At 34.3% G+C, this 25238-nt stretch overlaps 2 protein-coding genes across 2 annotated transcripts; both read right to left on the reverse strand.

Moving 5' to 3' along the window:
• Positions 1–11159: 11159 nt before the first annotated feature.
• On the reverse strand, positions 11160–23933 carry LOC106056406 (deoxyribodipyrimidine photo-lyase-like). The gene is made up of 9 exons (XM_056013058.1): positions 23767–23933; positions 23058–23203; positions 22175–22357; positions 20598–20756; positions 18658–18856; positions 18004–18156; positions 16499–16620; positions 15659–15818; positions 11160–13951 (listed from the first exon to the last, which is right to left on the reverse strand). Exons 1-9 carry the CDS (start codon positions 23789–23791, stop codon positions 13809–13811), a joined length of 1290 nt encoding a protein of 429 aa, XP_055869033.1. The 5' UTR covers positions 23792–23933; the 3' UTR covers positions 11160–13808.
• Positions 23817–24913, reverse strand: LOC106078175 (uncharacterized). The gene is made up of 4 exons (XM_056013076.1): positions 24742–24913; positions 24442–24582; positions 23929–23974; positions 23817–23854 (listed from the first exon to the last, which is right to left on the reverse strand). The coding sequence occupies exons 1-4, from the start codon at positions 24832–24834 to the stop codon at positions 23817–23819; spliced, it is 318 nt and encodes a 105-aa protein (XP_055869051.1). The 5' UTR covers positions 24835–24913.
• Positions 24914–25238: the final 325 nt, after the last annotated feature.

Raw genomic sequence — 25238 nt, forward strand, 5'->3', positions numbered from 1 at the left:
GAAACTAATTTATTTCAAACCCGAGGATCTAGTAATTACATTGAATTATTGAGATATTTGAATTTTCTCTTTACACTTCAAAAAATGAAGTATATTCTGTTTATATGTTGTTGTTCTTGTTTTTTTAAAAAACAGCCTCAGACTTTCTTTATAAAAACAAACATGTTGGCTAGCAATGGTATCTTGTTCTTCAAAAATGTAAAGATACGTTCATCTTTCCTAGTAGATTCTACAGTCCAAGTTCATGAACACACAAATGTTAAATGCCTTGGTAGTAATCCATTAGAAAAAATGTAAGGATCCTAACGTAGGTAAAGATACAAATTTTTTTTTTTTTGGGGGGGGGGGGATTTCTATCTTTTGTGCCAACGTTTCGGCGGGCGGGATCTAGCCCGCGGGCCGTAATTTGGACATCACTGTACTAACAAAAGGCATATCCTAAGATAGCGAAAATGCCTCGTCATTGTTTAATCATGCCCACATCTGGAGTATTTTATGCCTCAACATTTCTAACTAATTTTTCAATCTGAACATTAAAAATATTATTTTTTAAATAAAAATGAAAGTGAGATCACTGACAACAAACAAGCTTCGCGTGGATATTTATTGGAGAACAACAATCTTCAGTAAGAGAATTGAAAAACAAAAACATGTTTGAGTCCCGATGTCAACATTGAACTAACACAGAAAACATTTCAGACTCAGATTACAAAAACAGACACATGAACTCTTTTGTTCCCTTGGTGATAAAATGATTGAATGAAAGCGAACTTTCCTTACAAGTAATATTTGAGTGAGACTGTTGTAGAGTCATAGACATAGATATATGTGTGTATGTGTACATTTCATTGGTAGTGTAATATTATGTTATGTTTAATGCACTGTTGTACAGTAAATTTCATACATCAAAATAACAATATTATTATAGAAATGAACTTTTTTTTCTGGTACTGCCAGGGTCGAGATTCGTTAAAAGGGAAACAAAATTCATTGTATAATTATTATTATTATTATTATTATTATTATGGTAGAAAAGAACGAGTATTCATTCTCTGTATTCAATATCAGGTTTGGCAGATTACAGCCAAGTGCTGCCATATCTGGAAATCACCTTTATTTAGTAGTGAGCCAAATTAAATATAGAAAAGTCATGACTTGGCTTTTTTTTCCAGCTGAGATGGTTTGGTCATATTGTAAGATGTGACCCACTAGGTCTATCACAAGTCATCCTTCAAGGTAGAGGGTGCACACAGAAAGAGTCGTCCAAAGAAAAGCTGACTGGGCAATGTAAAAAAATGTACCATCCTTTCTCGGTGGTCGGTCATTGTGCTGGCCACATGACACCCTGCTCGTTAACCGTTGGCCAAAGATACAGATGCTATTAATATCATCTGCCCTATAGATCGCAAGGTCTGAAAGAGGAACTTTACATTGTAGTGACTAGTTGTGCTAGTAGCAGCAGGGCCCTGATGTTCCGAGATATTTCATATTTGATACAAGTTTTGCAATGTTTTTAGTCCTGTGCGAGTCCCCGCCAATCGGAGGCCCTGGGCGACTGACTAGTTTGCCTATGCCTAAGGCCGGTCCTGCTACAGCAATGGTGAAAACGTGTGTAATAGTGCCAGAAAGAAAGGTAGTGTTCAGACTTTAAGATGAATTCCAAGTCGCTGCCTGTAGACCTAATCGACTGGCTAATAACGTGAGAAAGAAAGAAATTCCCATCGATTACCGATATTTCGATAAACAGATACCTATATAGGCTACATTAGTTGGTTGGGAAGACAAGGCTTACAAAGCTTGACCCTGGTAGAATGTAGTGTCTAGTGAAGTCTGCGTGCAAATAGTCGATTACTCGATACTGATGAGTTCCTACTAGATTTAGTTTCATTCATTGACTACCACAAGCCCGGAATCAATTTTTTTTTCCGAAAAGTTTTCGATTTTTTAACGGTGGACCAAATGTAGATAACAGTTGTTATATTCCACAGAAAGATCGTTCTCATATGTGGATGTCAACATTAAGCAGGAGTCCGTATTCAGCTGTCAACAGAGGATTCTCAGAAGTCAGCTGTCAACAGAGCACAGTGGTAGGCCTATAGAAGTTAGTTGTCAAAAGAGGTCCAGGTGTTGTCAGCGATCAACTGAGAGCCATTTCTATTTCGGAAACTCGCATTACTGCTATAGCAAAATCTTTTATTCCCTTTTCTTTTTGACAAAAAAAGGCTATTTCATTCGAGAGGACGGGTAGCATGGCGTCAAGGACCGGAAAGGCCCACGGGCCGTAGATTGGTCATCACTATGCATGTCTGCATACTATCTGAAAAACTTTATAAATAAAAAGAGTGACAAACAGAATGAGCTTGTTTTATGAGAATGCTCCTAGTTATTTTCATGCGTTGCTGCGAGTGTTAGGGGGCCTAAATTCCACAGAAAGATCGTTCTTTGGTCTGAGGGTTATATTCCACAAAAAGATCGTTATTTGGTGTGAGGGTTATATTCTTGTCTATTGCGTGGTCTTGAGCTTGGAATAAAATAATATCAATGTGAATTAAGTAAGTCTTGACAAATTGTTCTTGTCTGAGCCGAAACTTTTATCTGAAACAAAGTTCCAACGTACACATTTTCATGTTCATTTTTTTCAAAGCTTATATCAACTCACTTTGTCTGTCTGTCTGTCTGTCTAGTTGTCTTTCTTTGTGGTAGAAAGTGTGTACACGTTATTTCTCCAACATCCAACATGAAACTTCGCAGAATTATTCATTTGCATAGACAAGACACGAATCAATAAAAAAAAAGTCTCCAATAAGACAATTAATTATTGGTAATTAATTATTTTGTTTAATATCGAATAAAGGAAATAACTTGTACATTATTGATAGTTAAAGTTTTAAGGGTGGAGTTTTCTCCCCTTAGATAAAGTTGTTGTTTTTTTTTAAGGATTTCTTTATATTAGTTTATTTATATATAAAAAAATAACAGCATCGTTTTGAAAAGATCAAGGAAATGTAAGAAAATGTTGTCCGAAATGTTTTAGGAATCCGGAAATGTCGTGAAGCTTTTTTACAAACGTTCTGATGCTCTTTTGCTAATTATGAAACAGACGAAATAGCAGACGCCAGGAGAGACAGTTTTTGAAACTCTGAATGCAGGAAAATTCTTGGACCAGAGGGCAGGGCTCAGTACTTTGAAAAGAGAAGGGAGGGGATTAAAGTGCTTCGCATAACCTCTAATTGTTTTTTTAAAGGAAAAAAAAAAGGAAGGGGGGTAATCTATAGGGGTGCCACTAATATAGGTTAGAGAAACACTGGCTGAAGTGTCTAATAGTAAGTACTATTTATTAAACTTGGCTAAAAGTAAACTAGATAGATGTAAGTAAAGATTCTGACACATCACAGATTTGGATGTTCAGACCTACATTTGAGTCCTGGAGGCGTAAGACATTAAATCCAATCTAATCTTAAAGCCTTAACATCCGCTCGTTTTATCAACCAGAACCACAGACCTATATCTATTCCTTGACTTTCGTCGTAGGAGTGCTGTGTTAGTTCATTTAACCAAATCCCTCCACTTTTCCCGAGCAGCAGCTGTTTTTATCAGGATATCAAGAGAAAGGATGGTACATTTTTTTACATTGTCCAGTCAGCTTTTCTTTGGACGACTCTTTCTGTGTGCACCCTCTACCTTGAAGGATGACTTGTGATAGACCTAGTGGGTCACATCTTACAATATGACCTAACCATCTCACTAAAAAAAAAAAAGCCAAGTCATGACTTTTCTATATTTAATTTGGCTCACTACTAAATAAAGGGGATTTCCAGATGTGGCAGCACTTGGCTGTAATCTGCCAAGCCTGATATTGAATATTAAACATATCAATCGTTGAGTCGTGTTTTTTGTTTGTTTGTTTGTTATTGTTTTTTTCAACTAGCAATTTGACTCGTATATTTCCACGTGACTCACAGGTGTAGGATTATTTTCTTTTCTAGATCCGATTTTTATAAAACGTTTGGAGGTTTTTTAGAGAAAATCTTCATAGTGGCATTTGACAAATCGATTTCAAACGAGATTTATCTATCAGCCATAAATTACGACTCTTTGCAAGCTATCGTTACTATTTATAGCCTTAGCAGAAGTGTAACAAAAGACAAGAATGAGGGCGACCCATAGACATAAATAAATATAGACTGGCCGATAAAAGAGTTTTATGAAACGAAAATTTGTGACTTGCAATTTTGTGTACTTTATTATAAAGCATTTATGAGCAGTATAAAAGTTAAGTATTCATATCTATACACACCTATATATATTGTAAATAAGGAGGCAGTGTAGTTTTGTTTAATCTCTAAGAATGAAGATCATGCAACTTTTCATATCTCGGAAATCCGAATACAATAGATGTACATGTTTTCAAGTTATATGAAGTTACTTCCTTTTTCCAGTCTATATTTATTTATGTCTATGGGGCGACCTTATTTTTTTAAACATTGGGGACAATGTTTTTAATATACATATTATACATTTGTAAGGCTACCAGCAGAGATGACACGTCCTCTGTCCTGCAGGCCTAAAGTGTGAAAATGTCCTGCTTCTACTCCTTTGTTTGTCATTCTTTATAGGTTCTAGTTTAAACATAAAAACAGCGTGTTGTCAGTACCTAAAGGAATGAAGCATTAATGTGAATGATATTGTTGTAACCCTGCCTTGCACCAGTGCTTGAGGTGCGCACTAGTGAACGTAAACAGGAGGACACTAGGATAGAGAGACAGTGCATCAGGGATCGTGAAGAGTCTAAATGTTTGGAAACTAAGAAGCCAACTTTTGGTGCTGCCTGAAGGTTGTAGAAGGGACCTGGAGCGAAGCGGGGAAGGCTGTCGTTGGTCCACATTCGGGTTGCTGTCTAAAGGACTGGTAAATTAGTATCAAGACTCTGAGGAAGCTGAAGAATGTTATGTGTTTGTCCTAGTGAATAAACACACCTATTTATTTCCTGTTAAACTGTGTTGAGTAGCCTGCCTTACGTTGATTGCCTACCCTAGAGTTACAACAATATTCAATTTCAACAGTACTATATCTTGAAAGAAAGATAGGCAGTGGCGTAGCTAGCCATGTGCGGGTGGTACGGACCGCACGGGGCATGAAGTGCTAAGGGGCATCAAACTGAGCACAAAATTTCTCATTTAAAGCTGCACACATTGACATACATGAACAAACATAAACTACTGTATTTGATTTAAATATTTATTTATTTTGCCACTCTGTTAATGTTATGAGCGCTGCTCAAGATTGATAAGTCTGGCTGGCGCTAATAGAAATTTTCTTCTCTAGTTAAAATGGTTGACGGTAGTGATCAAAGGGTTCTAATGGTAAAAATCTGATAATGAAAAGAATCTTGGATATCATTTATTTTCTCTCACAGCAGAATCTGGCCCTCAATGGGCATCCTCGAACGAGTTGAAGAATTGTAAAGACAAAATCTCTTAAGTAGGCGGATTGTTAGTTGCTATGAAGTCTTAATTTTGGATATTTGGCCCTTGAATCAACTGAAATAAACGACGGGTAAGTCTAACTTCAAAAACAATGATCGTCCATTCGAGACTGCGCACTTTAATGGAAAACATTAAAAACATTGATAACTACTAGTCGGAAGGGCAACGCTGAAGCCATTATTACCTTCAGCGAAAGTATGTGCTGTGATCTGGGAGTTAGTGCAGAACATCAAAGACGTTTGGCTACAATAAAAAAGAAGCCAAGCGAAAAAGGTTAAGATTCTGTATAAACACAGAAGAACGAGCTACGGATTGAGATTTATTCTTCCTTGGACGTGATAGTTCAAGAAATTATCACCCAATTTGATCATATGATGTGGTAGGTGAATATGAATTTTGTCGCTATCCCAACTATTACATCCTCAGATTGAAATATATATCGATGGTGCTCATAGCAACATTGACAAAAACAAATTTCGTCTGGAGCGAAAGAGGCGTCAACAGTGTCTCGCAATTTCGTCAGAAACCTTTGAACTTCTCAAACAAGGACCTGTTTGAAATCTTGAATTTTAAAAAAATAAATAAATAAAAAAGATATCAGCTAGAATGCCATTAGTTGATTCAGTTTTTAATAGTGTCTAAATATTCGTGGTACTTATTGAATGCCAGATTTTGCTTTGAGAGAAAAAGAATGATGTCCAAGATTCTCTTCAGGTAGCATTATCAGATTTTTACATATTTCTGACAATTGCGGTAAGAGTGGCTTTATTCGAGCGAAGTTTTTCAGACTAAATTAAGTTGATCAAGAATTAATAGCAATCAGCGATGCATTTCTCCAACTAGGCAATTGGTGGAAAACAGATTTTTGATAGTTTTCGACCAAGAAAGCTCGTAATATTTATTTGTAGTATATTTTATTAACGTATAATAACGTATTTTTGCTGTTTTATATCCGAGGGGGGGGGGGGGCATCATGAGGAGATGCCGCACTGGGCATCAAACACTCTAGCTACGCCACTGAAGATAGACCTACTACGTTGACAAAATCCTTAGTGAACAGTTGCGTTGTATAATCAAGGCTGTTCGTGTGAGACTTGTTACTCAGAGTTCCTCGAGTTCTAGGAATTTTTCTTTTGAAAAAAAAAACAAAAAAACTTTTCACTGATCAAAGCAGCCCATTGGACAAATTAGAAAATCAGCTTCAGTTGAGTGAGACGTATTCTTCTCACAAGGTGTCCCTACAATCTAAAGAAACTGTTCTTCACTATTTAAGTGTGCGCGAATGATTAAATTACTAGAAAATGTTGCCTTGTAGGAATAACATTAGAGATTTTTATCTATGACGGAAAATATATAAATAGCTATCTTTTGGTGTATCTGGTGTACAGAATGGCTGTCTGGTCGTGTGGTTTGCGCTCTGGACTGTGGTTCGATGGTCTGGGGTTTGAACTAGCCCGCCGTCATTCTGCGGAAGATATAATGTAATCTTCAAAATCTTAAAGTAAGTAGCTGATGGCTGCCTGGTCGTGCGGTTTGCGCGCTGGACTATCGTTTGGATTTATCGATGGTCCCGGGTTCAAACCCTTCCCGCTCCCATTCCCCGTCGTCCTGCGGGAGGTTTGGACTAGGAAGTAAACTATCATCAACTCTGAAGGAACATCCAAAACATGTCAAACATTTGACAAACATTTTTGCTGAAAGAGACGGAGAGTTATCACGAACCAACTAACACTAACCACTGTGCCAGTGAAGGGTTTATGAAAGTGGAAGGTTTTATAGCAGAAGCGTCACTAGGGTGGGAGTCACCCGGTGCGGTCAGTTCAGGGTGTCACCCCCCCCCCCTCCTTCAAAAAAAATGTTTTTTATAATTGATTACATTAATTGATTGTTAAACAACTATAAATGACAATTTATCTATAGATCAATTTAGCAACAATGCAACCTTAAGTAATTTACAATGTTTTTTTTTTTCTTTTCTGGATTTCAAACTTGAAAACGTATCAATCATTTACAATTAAAGTCTTTAGTGATTTTATTGTATTTCTACATGTAAATAGACTTTAAAGTTATAGAAAATCTAACATGTACAGTGTCATCTCAATCTTAATTCGTTGATTCCATTATTTGGATACAAGTAAAAGAGTAAAGTTTAACACTTGGTCTCTGAACTTGCACGTGTTATGCGCTCTGGAGTTTCATCTCGGTCATCTCAGGGTTCTGCCCTCTCCTCTTCCCCCGGCTGTCCTGTGGGATGTTTGGGCTATTTTCAAGTAACAACCAAAACATGTAAAAAAAAAACACACACACACACACAAAAACAAGATTTCAAAAAAAGGAAAACGTAAAGCACTCTTGCAACAGAAGAATGTATTCACATTGAAAAAATAAGAAACGTCCTCCTCATGAGCCAACTAGTCGCTTGTGTCCAAAGCTATTTCTAGTAAACGTCTATATCACCAGACTTCAGCATGAAATCCTGAAAAAGTTCTTGTGCCATGGTGCTTTTCAGCCTATTCTATATATGCAGAAGCATGCAGAAACCATTACTTACGAAGGGTTAGGCATTTGCCCAGTTGCCCATATAGCCAGTCCGTCCCTGTTTGAATAATAGACGGAAACCGGAAACTAATTCTTATCCGCGGCTCGGTTCACAGACCTATATATATAGATTTTTATGTACGTAACTCTTTTTCAAGCTCTAAGGGAAGTTGCGCCAATCAATATTTTCTGTCTTATAAAAGTAATGATCTTTAGTTTTCAAAGTTTAGAAATAATGCAAAATCATTTCTCTGATTTTCTTTAGAACGGGTTATTAATCACAGAACTATATATTCACGCTAATAGATCTATATGAAACAAAGCCATTTCCTGTTAGTTTCCATTGAGATAATGTTTCAAATATCCTAGATCGAAATAATTCATGTCTGTTGATTTTAATCATCTTATGTAGCCAACATTTAAAAAGATTGATTATCTAGATCTTTCTAGATTATGTATCTAAAAATTGCAAAATAATAATTATGAGACGAGAGTACTCTTATTTTTGATGTTCATGCAATTACTAGATCTAGATCTAAAAATTAAATTATATGTTACATAGGTTAGGGTTGAAAAAAACATTTTACTTCTCATAACTACTTTACAAAACAACGCCTTGTTTCAGCTTTTTCTTTTTTTTTTAAATCACATTTTTTGTAGTTTAAAAAAATCTCTCTATATGTCCAGTCTAGATACAATATATATAAGTCTATGTGGTGAATTTAATCTTCAATTTTATGGTGCACGAACTATGAGCTATGGCTAATTATGGAATTAAATTGAAGTATTTATTTATGTCAAAATCGGCCCGGGCTTTTCTAAATAATGCGGCCCACAAATTCTATGTCATATGATGGACATCCATTTCTAGGTCTACCTGTCCTCAAAATCATTATGTTACGTTTGATATTGTATTGATATGAATGCACAATGTGAACTCTATATGTTTATATGAAATATAGGCCTTATGTTGCTTTTTAATCGCTAAGTATGTAGGCCCTAAAAGGATGAAGCCTACTAGTAGCACTGTATACAAATGAAGGCTATTACATTATTACTGGAAATATATTAACTTAAAATAGTATTACACTGTGGAGTCTGTGAAATATTTGTATTTAAACACGACGCTCAGATGGCTTTTTTATAAGAGAATATTATAAAACCTTAACCAATTTGATGTGTGCCATAGTGGCATCGATGCGTCTATTTCAGTAGTCCTACCGGCCCATATGGGTACCGGCCCACCGGGCATTTGCCCAAATGCCCATATAGCCAGTCCGCCCCTGTTTTGTACTATTTGAAGAATTTCATTAAAAAATCAAAATATGTTTAGCCGAAATATTTTTTTAAAATGTATATAGATCTTTTTATCAATTGTGAATAAAATATTCCAATATTTAGCCACTGACACTTACTTTTTAAAATAATTGTCTGTTATTCCAAACATGCATTTTTTTCACTTGGGTGTCACTCCCCTAACAGGTGTCAACCGGTGCGGACCGCACCCCCCTAGTGACGCCACTGTTTTATAGTTATCTATTGTTAGTTTCAAACCACCTTATTCTCTAAAGAGACTAATTCAACTTTTACCACCACATGTGTCAAGTAAATTTTTTTCCCTTGTTCAATACAATACAAAATAATTAATTCCTGGTACCACTAGTTAATTAACTAATTGGTTTTTTTATTCTATTGATTCTTATTTTATTAGGTACAAGAAATAAGTGTGCCAAATTTCAACTTGGTTCAAGACTGGGTGATTGATAAATAGCGTGTGAAAACTATTTATCAGACAGACATACAAAAAGGGTTGATATAAGCTGTTTTAAAAAAAAAGGCATTGAATGTTTTCAAAATCAATCTTTAAAGACACTTCTCCTAAGTCGCCCAAATCACCAGTAAACTTTGGACTTCAATCTTCTTCTAAGTTTTCACTACTGATGCTATGAACCTATCTTTATTGACTTTGATTAACTTCATTCTTGTTAAAGTTTCATAACCTAGAAGGCAAGCTAGATTATTTGGTACAACTATATATTCCACCTCAAATGTTTCGTTAGTTTTCTCATTTTTCGTCGTAGAGTGGCTTTCCCTATGGGGTTCATTTCAGTCTTATTCCACATTAGTAATCTTTGCATTGCCTTTTCTGTCTGATTCTTAATGATGGTATTTACATCAGCTCCACTATCCATTTGAAACCATACACGGTGACCATTTACTGTCATAACTTGCTGTCATCCTTTTCGTTTTGCTGTTCTCTAAAGACATCAACCATTCATTTTTTTTACCATCATGACATCATCTCTTGTGTCCGACTGTAGCTGTCTTTCATCGTTAGACATATCATCTAACACCTGCTGAATTTTCTTTTTATGCACATCACAGCAAAACGATGTCTCCCCTTGCAAACTATGCACATTTTACCCCATGAAGGGCACTTTTCCTTAATGTATTAATGAATCCTTCCACAATATATGCATTTACCTTTCCGAACGTTTGTTCTTGAGGTTGTTGATACTTTCTCAATGATCGGAGGGTCGGCTTGTATTTGTCTCAACTGTTTGTTGGCGGTCTCGTATGCTCTGCAAATATCTCTGCACCTTTCCAATGTGAGATTACTATCTTGTAACAATTTCATTTTGAGGCATTCATGTCTAACACTAAGAACTACTCTGTCTCTAATCAAGCTAACTTCCAGGCATTCAAAACTACACGTTTTTGCTAGTCTTCTCAGATTTGTTTTGTACTTTTCAATGTCCTCGCCTTCTTGCTGTTCAGGAGTATTGAAAACATAGCGCTCATAAGTTTCATTCGTTTTTCCAATGCAAAAACTTTCAAATTTGTTCACTATTTCTTCCATCTTTCTTTCTTTTATGAGGATAATTTTATAATGTCCACCCCCAGGAAAGGTCAAACTCTGTTTAAATAGACAATCTTTGTAACCCAAGCTCCCACTGTGTCTTTGCAGACATTATAATCATTGAATGATATTTGCTTTTCTCAGATTTGGTTTAAGCTGACCACTATAATGTCTAGATGGACCAATGGCCACTGTAACAACTGTGAAACAAAATAAAAATTAATACAAAAAAATACTAAATAAATAAATTGACAATAAAAAATCAAACCAGAGTGTGACATTAGTTCATTTACTGATGAATGTCTAAACAAGCTCCATCAATGTTCTACTACAGAAGTCAAGACAAATTGAAGAGAACAGTCTGCTCCCCCCCACATCCCACTTTTGTTTCCCACATTATTGTAATAGTGATAGACCATTGTGTAGCATGTATTAGAATAAAATATAAATTATTGTCAGTTAAAAACATCACTGACTTGAAAGTGATACTTTGTGTCTTAACTAAATGAACACATAACCAAAAAAAAAACATTAAAAAATAATACATTTTTTTTAAAGACAAAGATAATATGAAGTGTAATTGTATCAATTAGTTTGAATCAGTCACGCATTAAATTTGTAATTGATTTAGACCAGCAGTAATCTGTGAGATTAGAAAGGGGGGGTATCTGAGTGAAGGTTACTGTTATAGCTTTTAAAATGTTGTGTTGTCTTTATTTGAGAAAAGAGTCCTAGTAATCACAACAAATTTCCATAAGGATCAATAAAGCAGTCTTAGTCTTATTATTTTATTTAAATAAAGTTTTACGATTTGAATTTGAACAATTGGGCTCAAGCCTCTTCAAACCAATACACTAACCACTGTGCCAGTGAAGGACTTATGAAAATAGGTTTCACAGTTATCTGTTGTTATTAAGCAAATACCTAATTCTCTACACAAAGTAAAGCATTTAAGGGACTAATTCAACTTATACAACCACATCTGTCAAGTACAATTTCTTTCCCTTGTTTGATACCAAATAAAATAATTAATTACCAAATTGAGCTTTTTTAATAATTGATTCTTTTGTCAGGCACAAGAGATAATTGTGCAAAATTTCAATTTGATCCAACATTGGGTGTTAACAAACTTGTTATCAGACAGAGTAAGTTGATATAAGATTTCTAATTAATGACCCTTAAAAAAAAAACATTTTGTTTCCAGGCTTAACATTTCACACACACACACACAAGGATAGTCAAGAAATGATAAATGTATTAGGATTATCTTCAGCTTAGCAGTTAAGATGTCACCTTAAACTGTATATGAGAGTCCAGAAACTAGATCTATGTCTCTTCGTTTTTCTGTGTTTCATTTTTTCCTTTTCACTAAGTTGGGCTGAGCAGTAAACTATGCTAAAGACTGCTTCCAGCTGAGCAGTAAACTATGCTAAAGACTGCTTCCAGCTGAGCAGTAAACTATGCTAAAGACTGCTTCCAGCTGAGCTGTAAACTATGCTAAAGACTGCTTCCAGCTAATCTGTAAACTATGCTAAAGACTGCTTCCAGCTAATCTGTAAACTATGCTAAAGACTGCTTCCAGCTGATAAAATCAATGTGAAATCATTTTCCAAACCAAATGTTTACACATCTTTAAAACTTACATTCTATTTTTAGACTTATTACCTTTTCTAAGGAACCCAGTGGGGATGTGATCCAATTTTGATATGGAAAAGAAATACAGTTTCTAGAGCAGTAATAAGCACTTACAAAGTTGTTTTTAATAAGCTGTGCTACAGGAAGATAGTTTTAACTAGATTCTAGCTTCCACCAAGAAATAGACCAAGTGTTGGCTCTTTTCCTTTTAATAAGACCTAGTTAGAAGGTCTGCTGTCTAAATATAAAAAGTAATTTTTGTATAACAATCTCAACTTTATGTTCAAATAATAAACTACGTAGTCATCTCTTAGTTGTCATCGAAAAGTAAAGATAAAACTAATTGGATGTAGGGGAATCTAACAACTTAGCTAATACGCCATACAACAAAAAGTCATTTATATGTATAGGTATATAGCTCAAGATCTATATATAATATCTAAATGAATCGAAAAATAAAATGGTCAACAATTTGTTTTCCCTATCTAAATGACGTAAAAATTAATTTAATTATAATAAAATAACTAATTGAGTGATCTTTCTCAAATTTAAAGAAAATGTGTTGTCAAGGATAATAAAATAATGAAAAGTTTTCACAATAAATAATTTCAATTTTTTGGGGTTTTGTGATAGCTAAGTAAAAATTGAAAAATGATGTAACATATAAAATTCACTTCAAACATTATCTGTCATTAGAACTGGCAGTTGATATGCAAAGTTTTAGAAATGCAAGTTGGACTTAATGAAAGTTGATCACTGGATACAGACATGGTGATGTAGACATGAAAGGAAACATGAATATATAAAATATCTATTACAACATTTTAAACAAAATATTTATTTAAAAAAAAAAAGCTAATAAAACATAATTAAATGCATGTCTCAAAGAAGCAATAACAAAATGAAAATTAATATCAATTATTCTATCCTATTAAAAGATAGAGAAGCTGCCTTTGAAATAGCTATTTAACATTACAGCCAACACAAACATTGTGCACAGTAAATCATGTACATTGAAATAGAGTTCTGATAGTATCAACAAACCATCAATTACCTTTTTAAACAATACAACTGCTAGATTTGTAATTTTATAAACTCAAAATCATTTTCAAAAGAAAAATATACAAAATTGAAATCAATATAAAAACTGAAAATAAAAGCACAAAAAAAAAAAAGTGTTTCTTTAAATGTACATATTTCTACTTTATAAGAAAAAGAATGGTATAGTATGTTATGTCCATAAAAATGTTCACTATTTATAGTTTAAGTTGATCATCAACAAGGTCAAATCAAGTATGCTTATATTTCCTAACGAATGCGGGCACATCAAACTTCCTCTTACAGCCCTGATAATTCATGTAACGTATCTTGCCAAAAACTTCCCTCTCTGCCCAGCCCTGGTCATGTATGCCACATATTGACCACATGCATCCTGCAAAAAATTTTTTTTGAAAGCCATTAAACACAAGTACTCATAAATAAGTAAAAAATGATGATAAAACAAAGTAAAATAAAGATTAGAATGACATCTATAATTATATCCACATTACTCCATTACAAAAATGCAGCAACTGTTTGTTAGCCATTTGCATTGTGTGAAACTCCAGGATGTCCTTGTTTGAGTATGCTCCTGCATGCTCAAGTAAATCAAGTAGTAAGTAAAGGTTCCCCCTTTCAGAACTAACTCAACTGTTTTTATGGCTGATAGTTAATGAGGGTGTCATGTGGCCAGCACAACAACAAATTGCCTTTACTTTCCCTTTTGCCAGGTACCCCATTAGAATTGGGTGGACTCAGGGGCAATAATCCTGAAGACTCCCAGTTCAACAGGATTCAAATTGGAGACCCCTCATTTTAGAAGCCAACTACTTAACTACACGGTCACCACACCACTCATGCTTTGGACACTCAAGAAAGCAATTCAATTTGAATTTCAAATAAAAATCTTTATGTCTATAAGGTTTTTAATTTGAGATCATTATTGGTCAGCCAATGTTTGATGATTTATCTATTACTTAAGTTGATTTAAATATTTGTGTTTGTGCATGTATTTGTCAGTTGACTAATGATTTCTAATCTTTGGTGAAAGCGTTCAAGAAGTCTTAGTTGCTTTCAGTATAGTACCCATGTCTCAGATCCATAGAGAAGGGTTGAGAAAAACACTGCTTGGTTTACACTTACTTTTGTGGGTGGCGGAGTGATTTATTTTGCCACACTCTCATTTGGAGGCATCCAAAAGCACTAACTGGCTAGAGGGTGATCATCTTTCCTTAAAAGTGATGCGGCACTTGATACCCTGCTTCCCAGAAATGTAAAGTGGTCTACCAGGATGAGGGGATGTCCATTTATGGTGATAGTTGGGGCTAAGTAGATTTTATTGGGTGACTTCTGAAAGATACCTTTTGTTTTTCCAAGGTTTATTGTGAAGAAGCGTCAGTATGCACAAATCCATTGACTAAGAGCTGGAGCTCATGTTCCATGTTCAGTGTGAGCAAGTAAAGTGCAATCCTCTGCAAAGGGAAGATCTATTAGGACAATTTCCTTTGTTTAGTGTGGGACAAAGATGTCTGCGCATCATCATGAGCATACGATGGCATGACAACACCACACATTGTGATGTTCATGGGAATGCCAGTACGGACAGTATAAAGAGGGAATGCTTATAGTAAGACAGCTATGCTGGGCAGGGCACATACCCCATTTTGGGTATGACAATCTATTTTGGTGAGATGAAAGGTGGTAAAGTAATGCCACCTGGAAATGCTTTAAAAACCAGCAAAGGCACCAACTTGCTTTAACTAACAAAGAGACCACTGGCAGCAAGCAGCTTCCTAACAAGACAGCTGGAGGTTTCTTACAAAGGCTTTGGGATACACATTTGAGACCTTAATCCACTGCTGCTGACAAACGCGGACAGTGAAAAAAGAACCTAAATCTATCACCGCTGGACAACGGTTATGTCTACATCAGATATAGCAAAATATGTAGGTTGCAGCAGGGACTGCATAGCTACATGAAAAACTGTACTCCTCATTAATCCACCGACTCAAAGAAAAGTCTTATAACTTTAAAATATTTCTATGACCCGATCTTTATTTTTTCCATTAAATAGTTAAATACTATTTATTGATCAACTTACCCACGTAGCCATTAGGATCTCGGCCATCAAGATTATATTTGTCATTCAAGTAAATGGCATCTGCCAAAGCATCCTCTGGTGATTTGGTCCACTCCAATATCTTCTTGGCCCAATACATTCTCAAGAATCCATGCATTTTGCCTTCATTCACCAATTGGGTCTGCATAAAAATGTTATTGTTTTATGAGTTCATTCGGTTAAAATATTCTAATGATAGAGAATGAGAGTTTTACTCTACATTTGATGATTAAATGGAGTACATTCATCCCTAACTAACAAATAAAAAGTATTTAGTTATGTTACTTCAATCTTGGTCAACTGTTAGCTAAGCAAGATGCCAAACACCTCATTTGGGAAGCGTGGTCGAGAGGCTAAGTGCGCTTGAACTTGGCCTGGCTACCTATGTAGGGCACTCGAGGTTCAACACCCGACTCGGGCAGAATTGTGTTTACTGAGCGCCTGAAGGCAGCATGGAAAAACCTTCTCCTAGATACCCCCTTAACCCCCACCCCCACTGCTGGTCCACAACTGAGATTGGACTAAAGCCCTCTGAGCATGCTTTAAGCATATATATAAAAGCCATAATTTATTTTTATTTTATTTATTTGCTTTGAACAGAATATTCAATTTAACCCTTTTATATCAATGTTAGCTAAGCAAGCTGGCTAAAGCTACTTCATTTACATTTAACACAATAAAAAATTTCACATTTCCATATCACTGTTTCTTTGCTAATATATATATACATATATATAATTATGAAAAATATGTCATAAAACTAAAGATTCCTAGGTTTCCACAATATTTGGACAATAATTTCTATTTAGTAATATGTAATACCTGAGCTGCATTCCAGAGATCATCATGTGTCTTACTCTGTTCTAACTGGTCTCTGCTATAAAGGTATGGCCTTTTATCCTTCCTGTGTAAGTCCAAACTTTTCTTGGCCCAGTCATTAGTGCCTGGTTTACAGTGACACAAAAAACAATGTTCATTTACTAAATGTATTAACAGCATAACAAAATATTCATTACATTAAAGCAGTGTTTCACAAACTATTTCCTTAACGGAATGCTTTGCACATTCTGAGTATTTAGCGGAACAATTTGCTTATTTTTTTAAAGAGATTAATTCATGTGGTGGCCTACTAGTTAATTATTCCAGTAGAATAGGAACACCTATTCAGGCCTTGCAGAAGACTAAGGTTCCGAGGAACACAGTTTGGGAAACACTGCATTAAAGGTTACAAAAAGTGTTGTTCTTTTTTTAGATTATTCATTCATCTGAACCTTGATTTTTGTCTTAGAGGTGCTGTGACAATTCACATAACCGAATCCATTAATTATTAATTTTTCCTAGTCGGCAGCTGTTCTAAGAAGGATTTCAAGAGGAGGCCAGTCCATCATTTTTTGTCAAGAATTTTCGTTTTTATTTTTAGGTCTTAAAAATAGCTGCATCGTTTTGAAAATATCAAGGAAATGTAAGAAAATGTTGGCCAGGAAATGTCGTGATTGAATTCCACAAACATTCTGATACTCTTTTGCTAATTATGGAACAGGCTAAATCACAGACGACTGGAGGGACAATTTTTGAAACTCATAATGCAGAAAAATTCTTGGCCCAGAGGGCAGGGAGGGTCCTGTACCTTGAAAAGAGAAGGGAAGGGGTTAAAGCGCTTCGCACAACCTCTAATTGTTTTTTTTTTTAAAGGGGTGGGGGCTATCTGTAGGGGTACCACTAATAAAGGTTCAAGAAACACTGGCCGAAGTGTCTGATAGTAATATTTGTTTAAGCTTGGCTAAAAGTAGGCTAGTTAGATCTAAATAAACATTCTGACATATCAAAGATTTGGATGTTCAGATCTATATTTTAGTCCTGGATGCGTAAAACATTAAATCATATCTAGTCCCAATGTCCGCTCATCTTATCAACCAAAACCATAGACCTATATAATACCACAATCTTTTCTCATCTGTTTCTTGCCTTTCAACATAGGGGTGCTGAGACAGTTCAGGTAATCAAATCCCTCCATTTTTTCAGCTCAGCAGATGTTCTTTTACATTGTCCATCCAGCTTCACCCTTTCTTCATGCTACCTCCTCTGTACCTAGAAGGATGACTTTAGACAGTGAGTCATGTCTCACAGCATGACCAAACCAGCTCAGTTTTTTTCATCTCTTCACAGTATTCTCCCAGATACCCTATCCCCCACACTCAATAAATTTTTATAAAAGAGATTGAACCATAGTGCACTGATAAAGCTATAAAGCATGAAATTGCAATAAAAAAAAAACATTATATAAAAAAAGGGGAATGGGCGTTGATATTTTCTGGGATAGAGTTTACCTTGAACAGCATCGTAGTGTGGATTATAGAAACAAAAGTTATCTGCCAGTTCTCTTCTGACGACAGCTTCTTCAATGAAGGCATTCACACTGTCATTTGATTTGCTTCGATACAACTTCACTGTCAGTATACAGCGCTGGACAGAGATTTGACCTAAGAATGTCAATGTTTATATAGTATCATTAAGTCATAAAAAAAAAAGATTGCCTTGGGCAACTAACACAAAATTTTCAGATTGTCTGGGAAACAAAGTTTGTAAATAATATTTATTTGTTGAAGACACTAATGAAAATGATGAGTGATGTTTAGAAACCAATTACTATAGCATTTGGTTACCCTACAGCATCTCCAACAATAGAATTTTTTTTGTATTAATATATTTTCTAAATAATTTTACCACAATATAACCAGAGGTGCATACCTCAGGACCAACTAGTCAAAAGAGCCTTTTGACTTACATATGTATAAAAAAATATTGTGTGTGTGTAAAATGAGTTTATTACATGTAGGTCGCATAATACTAAAATGACTCTGCTATTTTTTTTTTCTTAAAATTTAAAAAAATGTTATCAAATTAATATTTAAGCATTACAAGTTTAAATGACTTAAAAAGCCAAAACCCAAGAAACCCAAAATGACAATTAAAAAACTTACCAAAATGAAACCAGGGAGACAAATTACTCAGGGCTTGTTTGTTGGGGTCATTACGGTCAGAGGAGAAGTACTTCAACCTTTTTTCACAGAACGACTCCAGCATCCTCAGACCAGACTCTGCTCCTGGTTTGGCCCAGCTTACTTCTGCAACTTTTCTATTGACTTCCAGGTAGCTGTCAGCTTTTTCCCAATCTGTTTCCTGTGCAAGATATTCACCTGTTTAGTTTAATGTTTCTAACTGTTAGTTTCTAGTTAAGAAAAAACAAGTAACAAACATTTATTATTAAATCAAAATTCCTACTTTATGTTCAGTTAATTAGTTTACTTAGCATTCATATTTTAGTTGTCACTGAAAAATAAAGAGGAAAAAAATTGGACAGTATGGGGAACGAGCCCGTGATATTCTCATAATAAGCATGTCACTGTAACAACTTATTTAACCGGCCATACTACAAAAGTTCAAATACAAATATATACACGTGGATCTATATATAACACCTAAATGAATAAAAAATAAAATGGTGGACAATTTTTTTTGTACTTCTATCAACCTACTGTAAAAGTTAATTTTAAGTAATTAAATATTGATGAAGTGATCTATGATATTGTCATACAATGTGTTGCCAAGCAGCATGAGTTTATGGCAGGAATTTCAGCTTGATAGGATAATGAAAACTGGTCAAAACAAATGATTCACATTTTGCACATTTTACTACTGACTATGATGAAAAAGTGAGCAAATAGTAGGGCTCGAAAAAAAAGATTTAACTCTTACTCTCCTAATCGGCAATACCATAGTTGATTTGGCCCCATTCTTACAGCTTAAAAAGTCAGTTTTTTTGTTTTCATTCCTCCCAAAATGTTTTTAATTGCTTTTAATTTAATCCTGCATAATCTCTCTTTGGAAAACATAAAGAGTTTTTTCATTTTCAATATATTTTTAACAAAATGGATGTTTCTAAAGAGTGAGGGCTAAAAAGAGGCGCTATTTTCTATATTTTCTACACGTATTAAAATACGTGATAGTGAACCCAAGACAATTAATTTATATATTTTCTATATGTTATACATTATGTTTTGTGAAAATATGAATAACTATAATAAAAAATACAATTAGTTCAATTTGTATCCAAAAAAAAATTGCCTAGATCCAAAGAAAGTTGTACACTGTCAATAAGCTATTATTAATTATCCAAAATAGAATTTCATTTTGGTTTTATAACATCAATTTGAATATAATATAAAAGGGGCGTGCATTCCCCATTAATTCCACATCAAATACAACATTTTCTGATAACAAACAAAACAGTTACTAAAGTTTAATCATAACAGGGTAGTGAAATACAAATAAGCAAAATGGATAATTCCATTGGAACATGGCAAATAATAATGGAAAGAAAGTGTTAATACATCAAATTTTGAATATTATGTTGGGCACCATTAGCATAATATAACACTCTATATTGGTGATATAATTGCATGTAACATTTCAATAACAAATACAGATCTGAACTTTAATATTGTAATTCTAAAAACTAGATGACACTAATATGATTAAATAAAATTCACATTAAAATGTCAGCCTGCATTTACACCATGACACTAAAATATTGAAATATATTAAAATACATTAATAAAATGATATTTATTTTATGTGTGAGAAAATTAAACCTATGACATAAGTGATGAATGTAAATAATTATCATTGGTCTTGTGATCTTATGCCCCCTTCCCCTAAAAAAATGGAAAAATACAATGTGTTTAAAAAAATCTTAATTAAAAAAAAATTAAATTGGAGCTTTTCTTTTAATTTTTTTTATAATTTAAGAAGAGAAACAAAACATACAAAAAAATAACCTGCCAAAGCTGGTCAATAAAAGTAAGCTTAGTGACAAATATTCTGGTAAAGACTGAAATGGTTAATTGTCATTGCCACTTACTTCTGGCATTTTTTCTGGTGAGTGTGGATGCTTAACCAAGGGAGGAAACTCTGTCAAAAACTCATCAAGCTGCTTGTGTATTTTGCTGCGGATAGTTCTGGCGCCATATTCCAACTTGGGGGAGGCCACCCAGCAAGGAACAATATTGTGGGCATCTACCTGGAAAGAAGACCAAATATTTCCATCAACTAGTCTTAATAAGAAAATGAAAAGAAACTTATAAAAAAAAATTTCATTCATTTCTCTTAATTCACAACAGAATATTCCTTATAGATCTAGCTGCAGATTATTGCTATAAAATTATTTTTTTTTTTTTAATAATTATTTTAATATTTAATTAAATATACTCCATTCAGACCTCTTGCTATCTATGGGGGCATATGATGTAAAGTTCAACGAATAGCAAATGGTGAAAAAAGTCTGTATTGTGGCCAGCACAATGACCGGCCAACTTACTTTCCTAATGTATATTAGGTACCCAAAATAGTTGGGTGGACACAGGGGCATCCTAAAAATCCTGAAGTTCAGGATTCTAGACTTTATCAGGTTTCAAACTTCAGACATCTCAATTCATTAGCCAAGCTCTTTACCACTATATCACCATTCTCAAGATTATAAATATTAACATTATAGCTGTGTATTTGTTTTAATACAAATGTATCGCAAGTTCTGAAATACTTAGGCTGTGGCTATCTTCATTTTCTTTTTTTTTTTATTATTATTATTATTGCATTAATGGAGGCTATGACATTATTATGAGGATTATTATTACTGAAACATTATTTTACACAAATGAAGTTTTGACTGGTTAACTTTGATGAGAATTCTATGCTTTCACAGTAATACTTTGTCTAAAGTTTAAATAATGTAATTACATAAAGATAGTAGTGTATTTTTTGTTTAACCCAATAGCTCCTATTTCCGGTTCAAAAAACCCCCTTCAAAGTCCTAAGCAAGGAGGGATAACTCCGTATTTAAAAAATCCTAAAAAATATGTATTTTGCAAAAAATAATCTAATTGAAGATCTAATACAAATAAACAAACAAATAACTTTAAAAAATAGAACTATATGTCTAGTTTTAAAAAATATATACGTTTAATACCACTAGAATGTAAAAAAACTTCCAAAATAGTCATTTTCCCACGTGGGGCTTATACACTGGGGCTATGGGCCTGTTCGTTTGAAAAATTATTTAAAAAATAAAAACCTTTCCGATTTTATTAAAAATAGAATCGGTAATCTCCAAAATTATTTGTAATCACGCTTGCAACGAGACTAGAAGAAATCTTCTGTTTAAAAAGTTTAAAACAAGTATATTGAATAGGGGATTTTAGAAACGTTCTACAACGGTTTAGGACAAAAACGGGAAAACGTTTCCAACTGCAGAAGGAGCTAATGGGTTAAACATGTTTTGTAATTGAAACAAACCTTTTACAGGACATTTGGGGGATAGCGGCAGGTAGAGTTTGAAACTGGGACCATCAAAACAACAGTCCAAAGCTTATACCACTTGACCAATACACAATGCTATCCATGCCAATCCCAATACCAGTAATGAAAAAGGAGGAGGTGTACCTGACAGAATGGAATTTCTTTGGGAAGGTTTTTCTTTAAGTCCTCCACCCATTTCATTGGAGTTCTGAGAGGAGCAAAGTCTGTCACAACACCTCCAATGTTGTGGCTTTTCAAAAAAGGGGGAATGCAGTGGCTAGCCTCTCCCAGCAGTAGGTAGAACGGTATATCTAAGTCTCTGCACTCCTTTAAAAAAATATTTAACAAACCGAATTAGACATGAGATTTTTAAAAAAATAAAAAAAATTACATTATTAAATCAACTTGGTTGTCTGTAATGTATTACAATGATCAAATTAAATATTAGTAATTTTGGAAAAGGAATTGTGGGACAGGAGTATTGGAGGGGGGGTGCAAAGGAGGAATACCAATTTCTGGCTTTAAATCCTCACTAAACAAAAATGTCTATTTTATTAAATTACCATTGCTGAGTGAACAAAGAGCTTCAAGACATTGAAAAGGGTCACACCACTATTTAAGTCAACTTTTTTTTTGCGTCATTTAGAAATCACGTCAGGCATGTAAATTAGTATGTTTAATTGTTTTGTATTGAAATCAAGAATGCTTAGAGCAAGACATTAAAAATTTTGCAGGTTGAGAGGTTTCATCATACAAAAACATATTTAAATTTTGCTTAATCAAATAGAAAACTAACCTAGGATTAGATAGATAACATACAAGAGAGGGTGTTTTGGAGCAGTGTTTGGCAAAACCCTACTAAAATAGAAAAAAAAGTCTTCAATGTCCCAAATATTAAGATTATCACAGAAATGTGTGCCGCTGTCTACCATTCTATCTTCTCCAAACGGGAGGCCCCTGTCTTTTCTAAATAGCAGTCAACCGTTAAAGAAATCACCCTGTATCTTATATGGAGTATCCTCCCTACCTTTTCCACAATAGCAAGTCCTTTCATCATAAATCCAAATTGTCTTATTGTAGCTTCCAAAAATTGTGGCCTCAAGCAGAAGCAGACGTAAAGAGGGACTTTTAACTTCAAAGCAAGTCTCTGAGCATAAAGAAAAGCCCAATTATCTGCAGAAAAAAAGATTTCATGAGAATATAAATAACTAGATATTAATTGGAAAGCAATCTTTACTGATTTGGTTTTTTTAAAATTATCTCCCTTCTCAATCCCCCTTTCTGCACCACCCCTCCGCCCAAAAATGAAACTTATGAAGTAAATAGTTTTAGAGTAGGAGTTTCAGGTTTCTATGGTCAATGGTTAAATATATAGCATGACAAGCACTTAGGAGGCACAGTGGCTGAGTGATTAAGCTTGACTTCTGAACGTGGGGTCCTGGGTTTGAATCTCAGTGAAGACTGGGATTTTGAATTTCAGGATTTTTAAGGCGCCATTGAGTCCACCCAACTCTAATCTGTACCTGACTTTAGTCAGGGAAAGTAAAGGCGGTTGGTCATGTGCCCGATAGATCTCAAGGTCTGAATGACAAGACTTTCAATGGCATGTACAACACACCCCAATAAATTAGATCAACTGAAAGTTCTCAACCCAAACTCCAATTTAGGACCTTCTAGCAAATTATGTTAGCCCTCTGCCCACAAGACCAAATGACATTCTAATTCAAATTAACTACCTTGTGTTCTCTGATCCCGAGACATCCAATAGAGCACTCCATTACTGTCCTCAGGAAACTCCTCTGACTTTGACAACACTCGAACTCTCTTCTTGTTGAATTTAAACTGGGCTACACTTTCACAAGATTCTTCTCTTCTGTTCACAATTTCCTTAATAAAACCTGTAACATCATTGTCTTGTTTATCTGCTATTGCAATACTTGGAGTCTGAAAATGTCAACATGGTAATTTTTTTACATTAGAATTTTTTTTAAATGCCATATTGTAGACATATGAACAACATAAGTATAACAAAGAAACATTGACTACAATAAAGTGTCAGACAGATTTTAAAGTTAGTGTTCTTTAAAAGAATGGCAAAATAAAAAGATTTGAACAAAAAGCTCAAGTGTACAGTTTTCCATATTTTTTAACTTGTAGTTCAGGGTTGGACAACCCAAAGGCATGGCTCAATGGATTCTAAAAGGTGCCGGCCCTTTTCAAAAAGAGAATTATGGAATGTGGAAACTGGTGCTATTTAGTGCCTGAACTGTAGATATGTATATGTTTGGTTATTATACTGCTTCCTTTTTAGCTTATTTAAACTATACTCAGCTGGGGATACAGCCTTTCAAAATGCAACTAGGGATTTAAAACATGCAGTTTAGTTGTAAGATACTTTGCAGTAGTTTTACCTTGCCTTTCCTGTCATCATTTTTACATTTTATCTCTGTTACACTCTCTACAACTTTCTCCTTCTTTTTCATTACTATCTTATCCATTTCCTTAACAACACTGCCACTGTGTTTTTTATCTGTTTTAGCAACATCTGATGCCTGAAAATTTAAACAAGGCATTAATTTATTTTCACATCAGAAATAAAACACTGAATGCAGACAGTTGACAAAAATGTTAGTAATCCTATAAAAAATAAACTTAGAATCTGAACTGAAGAAGAAATGTGAAAGTTGTAAGAAGCTGAACAGTAAGGTTACCTTGTCTTTCTTGTTATCTTTTTTAAATTTAATCATTGTCATGCTCTCTAATGTTTTCACCTTCTTTTTTAGAACAATCTCATCCACATTCATAGCTTCAGGCCCACTGAGTTCTTCATCCACTTTAACAACACTTGATGTCTGAAAATGTTAGCACAGCACTGATTTTCATAGAATTTTTTTAAATGCTATATTGTAGACATATGAGCAACATAAGTATAACAAAGAAACATTTACTATAATAAAGTGTCAGCCAAATTTTAAAGTTAGTGTTCTTTAAAAGAATGACAAAAAAAGATTTTAACAAAAAAACACTGAATGCAGATAAGTGAAAACAATAGTTATCCTATAAAAGAAAAGTTAGCTTCCTTAAATTTGAATTAAATTTGTTTTCCCGTCAATGTGACTTGTAATTGTAAATTGTCTCTGACTTTAATAAGTTAACTTTTAGCAACATATTTCAATAAAGCTCAACAAAATGGCTAGAGTAAAATACA

This window comes from Biomphalaria glabrata, chromosome 15 (assembly GCF_947242115.1).
Source record: "Biomphalaria glabrata chromosome 15, xgBioGlab47.1, whole genome shotgun sequence".
NCBI classification, from domain to species: Eukaryota; Metazoa; Mollusca; class Gastropoda; family Planorbidae; genus Biomphalaria; species Biomphalaria glabrata.

What these genes read in the sequence shown, in the direction of transcription:
- LOC106056406 (XM_056013058.1), bottom strand. Translation starts at nt 23,791, where the DNA reads ATGTCTCGGGATCAGAGAACACAAG. An exon ending in GTCTCCCTGGTTTCATTTTG is followed by an intron (nt 18,157 to 18,657) that starts GTAAGTTTTTTA and finishes TGACATTCTTAG; the next exon opens with GTCAAATCTCTGTCCAGCGC. An exon ending in ACACTACGATGCTGTTCAAG is followed by an intron (nt 16,621 to 18,003) that starts GTAAACTCTATC and finishes ACTGTAAACCAG; the next exon opens with GCACTAATGACTGGGCCAAG.
- LOC106078175 (XM_056013076.1), bottom strand. Translation starts at nt 24,834, where the DNA reads ATGAATGTGGATGAGATTGTTCTAAAAAAGAAGGTGAAAACATTAGAG. An exon ending in AAGATAACAAGAAAGACAAG is followed by an intron (nt 24,583 to 24,741) that starts GTAACCTTACTG and finishes TTAAATTTTCAG; the next exon opens with GCATCAGATGTTGCTAAAAC. An exon ending in ATGATGACAGGAAAGGCAAG is followed by an intron (nt 23,975 to 24,441) that starts GTAAAACTACTG and finishes TGACATTTTCAG; the next exon opens with ACTCCAAGTATTGCAATAGC.